This window comes from Sceloporus occidentalis, unplaced genomic scaffold (assembly GCF_023333645.1).
Source record: "Sceloporus occidentalis isolate IW3139 unplaced genomic scaffold, rSceOcc1.0.p SCAF_7, whole genome shotgun sequence".
NCBI classification, from domain to species: Eukaryota; Metazoa; Chordata; class Lepidosauria; order Squamata; family Phrynosomatidae; genus Sceloporus; species Sceloporus occidentalis.
Genome location: NW_028316987.1, coordinates 49,834,896 through 49,849,252, shown reverse-complemented (window position 1 = coordinate 49,849,252; position 14,357 = coordinate 49,834,896). Strand labels below are relative to the sequence as shown.

General features: G+C 39.9%; 1 protein-coding gene across 10 annotated transcripts in view; it reads right to left on the bottom strand.

The window, feature by feature from the left end:
- The window catches only part of SLC4A7 (solute carrier family 4 member 7), a 100,696-nt gene that overhangs the window by 54,522 nt on the left and 31,817 nt on the right, over positions 1-14,357 (bottom strand). For 8 of the 10 annotated variants that reach the window (XM_089532916.1, XM_089532906.1, XM_089532909.1 and 5 more), the window contains exon 2: positions 10,345-10,426. The exons of 1 other annotated variant lie outside the window; for it this stretch is intronic. In XM_089532916.1, the coding sequence (XP_089389042.1) occupies positions 10,345-10,426 (82 nt within the window). Of the gene's footprint in view, positions 1-10,344; positions 10,427-12,482; positions 12,523-14,357 lie in introns of all 10 variants that reach the window. One more of the 10 variants, XM_089532914.1, reaches the window with a different exon arrangement.

The following is a 14,357-nucleotide window of genomic DNA, read 5'->3' as shown; positions in this document are numbered from 1 at the left end:
AACTATGATAACAGGTAATCCTTTATTATGAGAACCTGCCAGAGAATCAAAATTAGGACAAGAAAGAGGCCTGAAGCCTGCCAAAGGGTGTGAGGACATGGTGGAGGCTGTAAAACCCAGTGACACAATACACTGATGCTTGTATGGTGAAGAGTGGTCCTACAGAGTGCAGTACATGTCATTCAATAGGAAAAAGCAGCCTGAACACAAAAAACTAGTATAGTCCCAACGAACATTCTGATTGAGAAGAACATAGGTAGATTCCCTGTAATTCATGCTTAAGCTCAGATGTTTTTGAAACAGTTGAGTTGAGTAAGTGACTGAGAATAGTTGCTTACCTGTGAAAGTCAGAAGCAACAAGTCATCTATGCATGGAAAGAAAACAATAAACTGCTGTCAAAGCCATGTAATCACCATGGTAATGCACCTGGTGATCACACATGGGGAAGGAAGGGCATACACTGAAGAATGGGATGTGGAAGTGATATATATGCCTTCCCATCATGATGTAAAGGAAACTCCTGTGGGCTAGCCACACTGTGATGTGAGATTGACTTGCTTCAGGTCCAGCATAGCAAACTAATTACAGTACTGCATTAGATAGAGGTTGAAATCTAAAGTGACTATCCTACAGTGCTTGGATTGGACATAAAGTTAACATCTCAAAGATACCAGGGCGAGACTTAACATCCATCCATCTTAAATACAATAAAGTAGTGGAAACAAAACATTCAACACAGCTAAGAGAATGAGAGAACCTCAAGTGAACAGTAGGTAAAGGTAAAAGTATTCTCTGTTGACAACGTTGTCAAGTCATGCCCAACCATAGGGGGCGGTGCTCATCTCCGTTATTAAGCCGAAGAACCAGCGTTGTCAGAGACTACTCTGTGTTCACATGGCCAGCATGACTGGACAGAATACTGTTTTCCTTCCCACTGAAGTGGTATCTATTTATCTACTTGCATTTGCATGCCTTCAAACTGCTAGGCTGGCAGAAGCTGGGATTAGTGATGGGAGCTCATCCCATCATATGGCACCCAGGCCTCAAACTGCCAACCTGCCGATCTTGCAATCTAACAGAGTCAGCGTCTTAATCACTTGAGCCTCTGCAACCCACAAGAGAGTGGTATATGCTTGATATTATCACTCTAAAGAATGGATTTCACTTAGCATGGCCTGAGAAACTGTACTTTCTCAGAGAATCGGTACGTAATGCAGAGGGAAGTTGCCAACGTGCACAGGTAGGACTGTAGTAGTGACAACACATATGTTTGCAAGAAAAAATTGGAACAGGATGAGAATTGATACTGAACTCAGGAATTACAAAGTAAGCCCAGCATGCATAGGAATTGCAATAGCTCCGGCAAGTGCAACTCCTGAGTAATTTCAGTGTCAAGGCTTGGCAGCTTGCAAGAACACAAAGCATCCCTCCTAGGGACAAAAACAAAGACAGCTTATCAAAATATGGATAAAATATTCTTCACGGAAAAATTTTCTCCCTTAGTATCCTGCATTTTATTAATGCCTGTTCTGAAAAGCACCTATACATGTGTTGTAGTCAGCAATCCATGATAACAAGGAAGCAGCAGAACAAATTCATGCCCTTGATAACCATCTTGTTACCCTAGTGGTTAACAGGAGCAGAGTAAATTTTGAGAAGCCCTGGACTGGTTAGCACCCACAATAACTGAATTAGTTTCAGATGCTGCAGTATCTAGCTAATTCCAGAACCTTTCTCCCAATGCTTAAATGTTTTTAAGTGGAAAGTGCAGTGTGCCTGCGCCATACATGGATGTGTCATACACGGCTTTCAGCATATGCTGTTAGCCGCGCCAGAAAAAAGGTCTCATGCACCCCCGAAAGAAATAATGGGGTGTGTGCGCGCCACACCATGGGCACAAGCCCCATTACTTCTAATGTGGCTCAAGCTTACGTGTTTGTTTTTTTATGTGGGGAGGTCCAGAACGGATCCCCCACGTAAGAGAAGGGGCCACTGTACTGATGTGTGCCTGCCACCAAACCAACAGTAGAGTAAAATAACTCCTGATGAGCTACCAGCATTTGTACTACTACTTGAGTAGAAATGGATGGAGTGAATGGTCTGAAGTATAAAGTGCATAGACCAATGTCAGAAATCAGGACGGTGATCAACAGAAGCACAGCTGTAACCCTGAAATAATGACATGGAGAAGAGGAACATTTCAGGAGACTCCCGTATCACTCCATTGGAAGTTATCCATGCATAACAATGTATTCCATATGGAACTAGAGAACAGTACCAACACCCAGCCCTCAATATTGCCTTCTCATCATAATTTTATCCATTTCAAGTAGAAGATAGTAACAACTATGATAGCTAGATATGGAAGAATCAATCTCTTCTTTTGTTTTTTCTGCAAGGGATTACAAATGGAACCTAAGATTAACATTTGGTATGGAAGGACTGAACTGTTATGTTTGCTCTGTATGGAGTGAGAAGATGGTACCGTCTGTGTCCTGCATGTGGAGTGAGGAGATTGTACTGACAATCAGCCTGTAGTGAGAAGGGACATACCTGTTAAATTTCCTTCATGTAGAGCAAGAAGACGATAATGATTATCAGCCCTCAGTACAGAGGAACCAACCTCTTCTTGTGTGTCTTCCGTATGGGGTAAGAAAATGATACTCACAATCAACACTCAGTATGTTGAGGCCTAAATCCTTTTCTGTTTCCTCCAGATGTAGGGGAAAGCGTTACCAATGATTGGCCACCAGTATGGAGGGAACAAATTACTATGTTTCTTCTGTATGGAGCAAGATAATAGTACCAAGTAAAGACCCTTGATATGAAGGGACCAACCACTTCTGTTTCCTCGATATGGACAGAGAAAATAGTATCAATGTTCAGTGCTCAGTATGGCGGGACTGACCAGTTGTGTTCCTTTTGTAGAAGTGAAATAATGTACCAATGATCTGCCCTCCATATGGAGGGACCAACAACCTCTGTTTCCTCTGTATAGACCAATAAGATGGTACTGACAATCAGCCCCCAATGATCAACCCTCAGTATGGAGGGACAAACCACTTCTTCTGTTTCTTCCATATGAAGAGGGAAGTAAAGAGGGACCAATTTATTATGTTTCCTCAGTATGGAGTGAGATGGTGTTAGGCCTTCAGTATATAAAAGGACAAACCACTTCTTCTATTTGCCCTGTATGGGGTTAGAAGAGAGCAATGACAATCAGCCCTTGGTACGAAGAGACAAATTGAATACGTTTGCTCTGTATGGAGCAAGAAGATGGTACCAACTACTAGCCCTTGATATGGAGGGATCGACCACTTCTCTTGTTCCCTCTGGATAGAGTGAGAAGATTGTGTTGCTCATATAGCAGAGTTGTTAACCTTGTCTCTGTATCACAACCAGTCTATTCCAAGCAGAAAAAGCACACCCAATGGCTGTTTAACTCTGTAACTTCACCCAAACACCTGGTACATTTTTTAAGGTATTAGAGGCACCATAATCATTGATGGACAAAGAAATAACCACCAAAGTACCTGACAGATAAAGTCAAACACAGAAATAAAAGTGTGATAGGAAAACAAAGCTCCAACATGTTGCTGCTATGGTGGACAAAAAGGAACTGAGAGATTAGGTGGGAAGAAAGCAGGTATGTCACTTGGAGAATGGATGGGGCTATAGCCAAAATATGTAGATAATAGCTCTAGAAGGTTCTAAATGATACATTGCATGGCTACACATAACCCATCTGTGTGATTCACAGAAACCATGATAAACCACCACACATGCAGGTAAAAGAGAAAGATAACCATCACTGAAAGGGAAGGTATTAATACACAAACACTGTACAGGAAAGGGAGGCTTTATGGGTGGATTTTTCCATGAGTAAGCCTGCCTGAATGATGATATATGGTTGCATTTTGTTCATATCTTGATTAACAAAACTTTTGCCTGCACATGCAACTCCTTCTATTTATGCTCTAACGTGCACCTCAGTTAAATGCAGAAGAATCCTGTTTCATTTGAACCACAAAATAGCTACCAGCTTTGGAACAAGCTGGAATCTTGAATCATGGTGGGGAAAGTGCTCTGGGACCACATACACCCCAAAACGCTGTTTTTGTGACTCCTGTTCCCAAATCTATCCATGGCTAAATGTGCCCTGGAACTATATCATGGAAGAACAGATGGCACAAGTTATCTTTTTCAAGGATGTTATCAGAAGCCAAGTTTCAAAACAGTTACCAAAAAGCATCACTGTCTTCCTTCCAACTGACCTTCCAGCTATTTTATCTTGGCAAAAAAAAAGCCTGGTAAAGTGAGCTGCCTCATCTAGAAATTTCAAGGAGCAGAAATTCATTTTTTTAAATAGGGCTCATGTCTTTTCTGAGCTGTTTAACCTTTTATTCATGCTTCTCTTTTATCCATTTCAAACCTTAGCTTAAGATTCTGCCCTATTCCAAAGCTGGTAATCATTGTGTCCAATTCAGGTGAAAAGAGAAATTGTGGTAAACTGGATTGTAAATTTCAGTGAGTTATACAGGGAAAGAAAGAGACAAAAACCTACAAATAAAACAAAAAGCTCACATTTTTATTATCATTTATTAAGCAAAAGAAAGGTCAGTTTACTTATTAAGCAAAGGAACAGTAATCCAAATTGTAGTCTAGCTGTGTGCACATAGGGATGCCATAACCCGCCGGCCCCCGGGACAATTCCGCTTTTGGGGGCCCCTCCCGGTCCCAGTGCAGTTTGTGCCCCCACCCATGCCTTGTTCCCGGTTTGGGGCCCGCTCCTGCGGCCACTGCCGCTGCCGCTGATGCGGCTGGCTGCGGCACCAACCCACCTCCTCCTCCTCTTCGTGGTGGGCAGTGCCAACCCACCTCCTCCTCTGGCTCTGCCTTCCTCCTCCTCCTCGGCGGCAGAAGCGCCACCGCGCCTCCAGCGTCAGGGCTTGCCCGCCCACGCGCACGTGCGGGGCTCCAAAACAGGAGCTCGTCCCTTGCTTTGGCCAGCCAGCCATTGGCCAGCTGGCCAAAGAAGACAGGCTCCTTGGCGCACACCGCCCAGGCCTCAGCAGGGGCCAGCTTCCCTCCATGCGCGTGCGCCTGCCCCGCTTCCCTCCAGCCGCATGCACCAGCCTGAGGAGGAGGAAGGAGCCGGAGGAAGGGTGCCTTGAAGGGCAGAATTGGGGCGGAGGAGGAGGAGGAGGAGGAAAGCTGAGTCAGTGGCCATTAGGTCTGCCTTGGTTTTTTGGGGTTTTTAAATTATTTTTAAAAATATAAAATACTTATTTTATTTTATTTTATTAATTTTTATTATTGCTGTTTATTTTTTATTAATTTTTATTATTGCTTGTTTTATTTTATTTCATTAATTTTTATTATTGCTTGTTTTATTTTATTTCATTAATTTTTATTATTGCTTGTTTTTGTTTTATTTTATTAATTTTTATTAGTGTTTGTTTTTTATTTTATTACATTAATTTTTATTATTAAATATTTCCCCCCTGCCTTGTTTTTTATTTTTTCATTATTTTTTATTATTAAATATATGCAAGTGCATTTTCTGTGTATTTATGGCGCTTTGAATGCTAACAAGTCTGCCTTTCTTGGACAATTATAGTGATGATGATGATGATGGTGATATTGATATCAACAAGCCTCTGAGGCACGGCCAATGTAACTTGCTGTGATTTTTTACAAACTCATGCGCAGTGAAGAAAAGCCACAGTCCCTTGACCAAGTACACACTTCTGAGAAGTACAGTTGAACCCGAGGGCAAGTACATTTCTGCCATTTGTCTAGGAATAATGCCAAAATGTCTTCCATTTTGATCATGCCTAAAAAACATGCATTTATATTAACATTTTTAAAAAACCCTCAATTTTTTTTGCGCGTCCTCCATTTTTAAAAAAATGTTGCCCTACATTTGTCCCGGTTTGGAGGTCCTGACTTATGGCAACCCTATGTGCACATGAAAGATTACATAAAAGACTATTCTGTGTGGAAATATTATTTTATAAAATTTTATGGCATTTTACCCCATTTATGGGACAAAGGGCACAACTAAATAAATAAATGACCTTCAGAAACCCCACTTGCAGAATGGCTGCACCATACCGATTCCAAACAAAGCTTGTTACAGAATTAGCTTAAACCAATCCTCAACAGGCATTAATAAAATGCAGGATACTAACTTTAGTACACACATCTCCAGGGATAGTTGTTTGGTTTAACGAGACATGACTTTATCCAAGCTTAGATGACCAAATCCACAAATGGTTTTTAATAGTTAAGGTCATTAGTGGTGTCATTTTAAAATTTCTTTAAAAGAAGCCCACTACTTATTCTATTTACTATACTGTTACTCAGATCACACAGCATGGTTCTCTTATGATACAGTAGATTTTAAAATATATAAAATGCACTTTAAAAGAAATTCTGAACTAACTGATTTTTGCATAATACAAGAACATTGCTTTAAACAAAAATCTAGCTACTTCATTAGTTCTTAATTTAAGATTTTAATATAATTTTAAAAACATTTCAACAAATGAATGCAATCTCATAACTGCATGTTCCTACACAATTATTTCTTCAGTGTGGAACATGTTATATATGTAGTATGAAAAATTGGGAGGCGGGGTGGATTCCTATAGAGAGCAGAAATCCATATTGAAACATATGCAACCATTTTAATATACAGAATGCACTTTAAATGCAACTTCTTCACTGCTATGTGTGCTATTGAACTATAGCATGAAAAAATCAGATGTTGCAAGTCATAATATAATCGTGTGCTGGAGGACCTACTTACTTCACCAAAAAAGCACCGCATTTCTCCCAAGTAAGGGCCTGAACAGTTGGGCCAAAAAAGCTAGCTTCCGTACAGCTTGGGGTTGTGGCCATTAGAGGATGCATGGCCCCAAGACAAGCTGAAGCAATGCTGAAGCTGTTTTGGGGGTATCCAAACCCAGCCCAAAAATGAATTGATCTTTTCCGCTCCTCTTTGGACCAGCGGTGGAGGGCGCCTTTGGGACCGTAGCACGTGGTTGCTGTGGTCTTACAGCTTCAGGGGGGGGCAGCTGACTGTTTAGGCCCTAATCTTCAAAACCATTATAAAAGTGGTCAGTACCTTGCTTTTTTTTCAAAGCAGACACCTTTCCCTCTTCATTACTATGCTGAACAAGCCTCCTCACTTAAGGTTTTCCTGTGGCTATGAAGTGCCCTCTTTTATATGATTCTCTCCCTACCAATCTGCTCTCTTTTTGGCAACTATCTACAAGGAGATGCAGCATACATGCAAAATTACATCAAAAACATATTGTATATACTAGATATAAGTCAACCTCATATACAAGTCAAGGGCAGGCTTGGGGGCCAAAATTATGGATTTTGATGTGGCCCATGGATACATTGGTCCAAAATATGGCGGCCAAATTGGTGCCAGGGAGTTCCAAATTTGATTCTATTACACCTATTTTAAAATCCCTACACTGGCTGCTCATTAGCTTCTGGGCACAGTATAAGGTGTTGGTTATTACCTATAAAGCCCTGCATAGCTTGGGCTCAGCTTACCTGAAGGAACGCCTCCTCCAGTACAATCCTTCCTGAACTCTCAGGAGAGAGAACTACTGTAGACTGAAGATGACTTCCCAGAAGATGTTCTCTGTTGCCGCTCCAAAAATCTGGAATGACCTGCCAGATGAGATCCGCGATCTAACATCTTTGGAGAGCTTTAAGAAGGTAATAAAAACGGATCTTTTCTGGTAGGCCTTCCCAAACTGATCTCCTCAGAATTTTCACTCTCCACTTGTTTAGCTGTATCCACCGGACCTTGATTTCAATCTATTTTATTAACCATTTTATTGTGAATTGTTTTTAATGGTATTTTAGGGTGGGAGGGAGATTGGGGAACTAGGATCTAATATGTCCTCTTATGCTTTTATCTATTGCTATTCATGTTTGATTTTATTGTTTGTGTTCGTTGTTACCTGCCTCAATCCAATACAGGGAGAGGCAGGATACAAATAAATTATTATTATTATTATTATTATTATTATTATTATTTAAACTTAGGGTATGTAATAAAGGTTGCAAAGAATGCAAAAGAACTTACAAAATCCCAGCAGGCATAACTGCTTGTGTTCACACTAAAGGATGAATGGATGGGAGAGAAGGGGGTCAAGTGCTTCCAGGACAGATTATGCTATTGCCTTTCACCAGAGGATTAGTCCTTTTTTATAAGAGTTAAAGTACAGTACTTACATTGACCAGTAGATAAGTCAACTCAGATTTTTTCAGTCAACTTTCTGACTTAAATTTCTAGACTTATACATGAGTATATACAGTATTTCTAGGATGCTACTATCATGCCATAAGACCAGCTGCAAGTTATTGTGGGATTTTACATTAAAAGGCCTACAACTTGCTTCTACATATTATTTAGTAGTATAGATCCCTTTTCAATGTTGTCCCCTGACGTGGACATCCCTGAAAGACTTGGAAATATGCAAAGCAGGGTCAAAGCATTCAAAAACTGTTTATGTCATAGTTTGGAAAATCTGCAGCCACTATGGAGAGAATTTAATAAACAGAAACATTCTATAACTTCCTGGTGGTTAAGGCAACCTGGGATAGAATCACAGAGTTGGAAGAAACCATAAGGGCCATCCAGTCCAACCCCTGACATGCAGGAACATACAATCAAAGTACCCTTGCCAGATAGTCATCCAGCCTCTGTTAAAAATCTTCGAAAGAAGGAGACTCCACCACTCTCTGAGGGAGTTTGTTCCACTGTTCAACAGCTCATACTGTCAAGAAGTTCCTCCTAATGTTTAGGTGGAATCTCTTTTCCTGTAGTTTGCATCCATTGTTCCGTGTCCTGTTCTCTGGCATAGCAAAGAATAAGCTTCCTCCTTCCCTCAATATGACACCCCTTCAAATACTTAAACAGGGCTATCATATCACCTCTTAACCAGCTCTTCTCCAAGCTAAACATACCAGCTCCCTAAATCTCTCTCCATAACACAAGGTTTCCAGGTAACATATTCATGCTCTTTTCATATGCACTCAGTGGCCTCTTTCAGCCTTTCCTCCCAGCAAAAAAAAAGAGAAACTCATTCCAGAGCTATCACCTCCTCCATTATCATGGGAGTTTTCTGGGGAAGCTCCCATTTCTTAAATAAGACTATTTTTGTTTCACTCCACCCAGTTAACTTTCCAATCAGGAAACTGATCACCAATCAGAAGGCAGCTACAGTATCTCCAAGTTCCATGACACAGAGCTGGCCAGGCAGGAGGAAAGGAATTCTCGTTCCAAATGGCCATACTAGACAAGAAGAAGAGAGTGTCATTGATCTAGACATCTAGAGCAGAAACAGACAAGATGTAGGCCTCCAGATGCTACCGGATGTAACTTCCAATATCCCTCACCACTATGTATGCTGGCTAGGGTAGATGGGAGCTGTACTCCCAATAAGGAAGGCTTCATTTTGCCCACCCTTGCTCCAGAGATGCCTGCTACTACTCCTACAAAAAAAACTACCAGATGATGCACAGGCCAGCACAATGACCACAGACCTCTAGGATGACTTCTAATTTTCTGATCAGAGGACCCTCCTGGCAAAAGAATCAAGACATATTATTCTTGTGTTGTTTATTCCACGCTGATGGGCTGTGGGCCTCTCAAAATCTCAACTCCAGCTCTGCACAGCATCCTTCCTTTTCCAAACACAACTGTACTGTATATTATTCATCAGATAGAATGCACAAGTTTATTAGTCCCAAATGTTTTTCAAAATTTTCAGCAAATCAAAGGGCATAAGTAAGTAGTTACCCTAGCATCTTTTACATATTCAAAACACAACACAATGACAGATATTCGCTTTCAGCCTTTCCAGTTCTAAGATAAAGAAAAATGCTGGTTTTATTTTTATGTTATATTTTCAAGTCAGAATTGCTTGTTCTGGAACTGAACACCATAACAAGGAACACTAGCCTCCCTTTGAAACAGAACAGGAGGAATGAGTTCAAGATGGAAAGGGACTATCCCTGACCTTATGCAATACCGAGAGATGGGGCGTGGAATTCCCTTTGAGGACGACTGTGGAAAACCTAGACATTTTGATTCACCACAAGTTCAGCTGTTACTAGAAGAACAATACAATACAATACAATACCCCTTCACCACATAGGTGAAAATTTGAGGCATCATTGCAAATAGTAAAGGCACAATCACGATGGCCCAACTTAACACAGCAAGAAGGGCGTTAGGATTCTTATTTTATTTTACTTATGTGTACTTGCAAAATTAACACTAGTAACAGAATTAAAATAAAACTTACTTTCAAGTTCTTCTTTCTCAAAATTTGTGTTGATAGTAGAGCTAATTTTACCTGTATCCACAACAGCTTCTTCATCATGACCCTAAGGAAAGAAAAAATATAGATAAAGAGCTTAGAAGCTCATTTTCTTAAATAAAATTGTGATTAATTTTCTGAACTGTGCAGTTTGGTATAGAAATTACATATTGTTCATTGTCATATGCATCTATGTTCAGATAAAGTCCAATTTTAAACCTAGGTAGATCTTATTCTCAAATTGAATAAAAATGTGGTACATGCATATGCCTATAAGAGCAGGTAAGAGCAAAATAAAGCAGGAGGTAGTGATCACCAAAGAATATTGATTCATCCTAAGAGATTTTTTCAGGAACAGTACAAGAAATAGTTTGTTAATGCCACGCAGATAATTTAAGGGAGGAGAGTAAAATTAGGAGGTGGGTGGGAGGGAGGAAACTACACACAGAAAGCAAAAACAGAAAAAAAATATCTGGATGAATTTTATTAATAATAAAATTATAATAATATTTATTTATATCCTGCTCTTCAGCCAAAAGGCTATCAAAGCAGCTTACAAATTGCTAATTAGACATTTCCCTGCTCTCAGGCTTACAATCTAAAAAGACAAGACACAAAAGGAGAAAGGCATGGCAGTGGGGAAGGGGGAAAGTTCAGCAGATCTTCTCTCCCTCAGAGGCCTAGACCAGGCCATGATAGGAATATCATATATATCGTATATACTCAACTATAAGTTGACTTCATGTATAAATTGAGGTCAAGTTTTGGGGCCAAAATTCTGGATTTTGCCATGACCCGTGGATAGGTCAAGAGTAAAATTTGGAGGCTCCTTAAGGGTGTGCATGTGTGCGTATGACAAGAGAGAACCTCACTGAGTCTTTTCTTCGTTGTTTCAGCTTTCATTTCAGCCAGACATGTGGGCAGGAGGGGGACTCTTAAACAAACAGCAATATCAATCAGTCACCCAGGACTCTTTCTGCTTGGCTCTTTCTTGCTAAACTCCTCTTCACACGGCAAGGGGAAATCTGAAAGAGCTACTATCACATTTCCCTAGTGACCCATAAATAAGTCAACCTGGGATTTTGGGGTCAATTTTTGGGCATAAAGTTTTAGACTTAGAGACGAGTATATATGGTATATAGCAATAGCAAGTACATTTCTATACTGCTTATCAGTGAACTAAGCACTTTATAAGCAATTTACAATATATACGTTAATTGCCCCCAACAAGCTGGGTACTCATTTTAGTGACCTACAGAAGAATGCAAGACTGAGTGGACATTGGAGCCCCTCAAATTGAATTCACAATCACCAGGGCTCCCCCCCCTCTCTCTCTATCTATCTATCTATGAGTTATTCCCTCCCTCCCTTCATATATATATATAGATAGATAGATTGTCCATGCAACTGTATTTCCAATTTGTATGTCTGGTTGCAAGGGTTGGGCAGTGAAGAAAGCTGATAGGAAGAAAATCAACTCATTTGAGATATAGTGCTGGAGAAGAACTCTGAGAATACCGCAGACTGCTAAAAAGGCCCATGGGTGGGCCCTAGAGCAGATTGGACCCGAACTCTTCCTGGAAGAAAAGATGACTGAACTGAGGTTGTCATATTTTGGCCATATCATGAGAAGAAAGGACTCATTAGAAAATACCATAATGCGTGGTAAAGTGGAAGGCAATAGAAAAATAGGAAGATAGCATTACAGATCGATTCAATCAAAGAAACCACATTCACAAATCTGCAGGAGCTGAGCAGGATGGTTGAGGATAGGGTGACTTGGAGGTCTCTCATTCATAGGGTTACCATGGGTCAAAGTAGACTTAAAGGCAGTTAACAACATATTTATACTCTCAACAATTCAAACATTGTTTTGTTGTTGTATACCTTCAAGTTATTTCTGACTGATGGCACCTTAAGGCTATTATTGGAGAGGACACTAGCAAGACTTGTTCAGTGTGGGTTTGTCATTGCTTTCCTCTAGACTGAGAAAAGGTGAATTGCACAAGATCATCTGGTGGGTTTCCATAGCCGAGTGGGGATTTGAACCATGGTCTCTCATAATCTAACACTCAAAGATAATTTGTCTCAAGCACATTAAAAGTAGCAATTGATTTACTTACAAGGTTTATATACCATCCTTCTCTAAAGTTTCCATGATGGCTGAGAAAATGATAAAGCATTAAAATCAGTTGTCTTGAGCTCTTATGAGGAAGGGAGGGATAAATAAATACTATCAATATAAAATTTTATATCATGTTAAATCAGTGTGCTATTTTCACTGCCTTAATCTCTCCTTACTAAAATCTAAATTAGTTACAAGCATTCAAATAAAACTAATTTCCAAGTAAAGTTTTGAATAAACCACACTAAATGCAGTTTACCTCCACAATCAAAGATTTCAGTTCAACTACATCAAGCTAATGGGAGGAATCTTTTCAAATATTTATGCAGCATATTAAATTAACAGCGGGAAAATTGGGGTGCTTCTTGGTTCCTTCAAATACCATTTTCAAGGAAGGTAAAGGTAAAGGTTTACCACTGACACAAATGTCCAGTTGCAACTGACTGCAGGAGGTGGTGCTCATCTCCATTACTAAGCCAAAGAGCTAGTATTGAAGACAACTCCTTGATCATGTGGCCAGCATGACTGCATGAACCACTGTTACCTTCCCACCAAAGTGGTACTTATTTATCTACAGTACTTGCATTTGCATGCTTTCAAACTCCTAGGTTGGCAGAAGCTGGGACTAGTGATGGGAGCTCACCCCATCATGCGGCACTTGGGCCTCGAACTGCCAACCTTCTGACTTTACGATCATCATTTCAATGAGGGCATAACTGTAATCCACATACCCCACTGTAACAAAACTAAAATAAATGTGTTTTTCTGATTAAATACAGACTCAATTTCCCTCCCTATTCACTGTCAGTTCTCCCATTATCATACTTTAGACATCAGGCTCCTTAGAGCAGAGCTTGTTCTCTTGTACTTTGTCAAGTGTGCCCTAAATGAACTGTTTTGTTCAAATTATCACTTTCAATTGCTACATTCTTTGATCCAGACAGCATTTTGCCTTAGAATGGAATGCAGTCTTATCTACAAGGGTTAAATTCTCTTCTATTAGTAGAACTGACATGGAAACACATCTTGCAAAAACTGCTGGAAAGCAGCTGAACTCTTTTTCAGTAAACAAAATATGTACTGTGGCAAGAAACGACAATCCATTTGAAAGTAGCATATAAAATAACATCAGTTTTAATGTTGCTAAAGCACAGACAAAACTAGATTTAATTGCGTTAAAATGTTAACTATTAGGTAGGTTCAAAAGAGTTGACAACATTAAGATATTATTAAAATGTTCATAAATGTACTACAAATTAGTCTTTTAAAATGCCAAGAATGTATCCTATTCACTGTTACAAATTGACAGTTTTATATGTGAAATGTGACATTCTCAGTAATAGTTAAAATAATTATGATTTATTACATTTCTATCCAACATTTTCTTCCACCATGGAGACAACATGAATCAGCTCAGTATGCAAAAGTCAGAGAGTGGCTTAATAAGGCAGTCATCATCCCTAGTCAGCAGTGCCACGCTGTCTGATTCTGTGCATTTTACTCCAACACATCTAAAGGGCACCCACTTGGGAGAGGCTGAGGTAAGTTATTTACAGATATTTTGCACCCCCACACCACTCCGTTGCTACTCCCTTTGTGTGAGTGAGCAAAATGATAGGAAGCCCCCATTAATCACCGCTGCCTGTTACATCTAGACCAGGAGCCTACAATTAATCACTTACAAAAATCCTGAATATGAAACCATGGATTGCATTTTGCTTCCTGACTTCTACATTAGCCACAGTTCACAATGGTTAATTCCTGGCCAGCATCATGAAAGACATGTGATGCATGCCCAATCACATGAAGGAGGAGTAATACATATACCATGTTTCCCCCAAAATAAGACACTGTCTTATATTTGTTTTTCCTC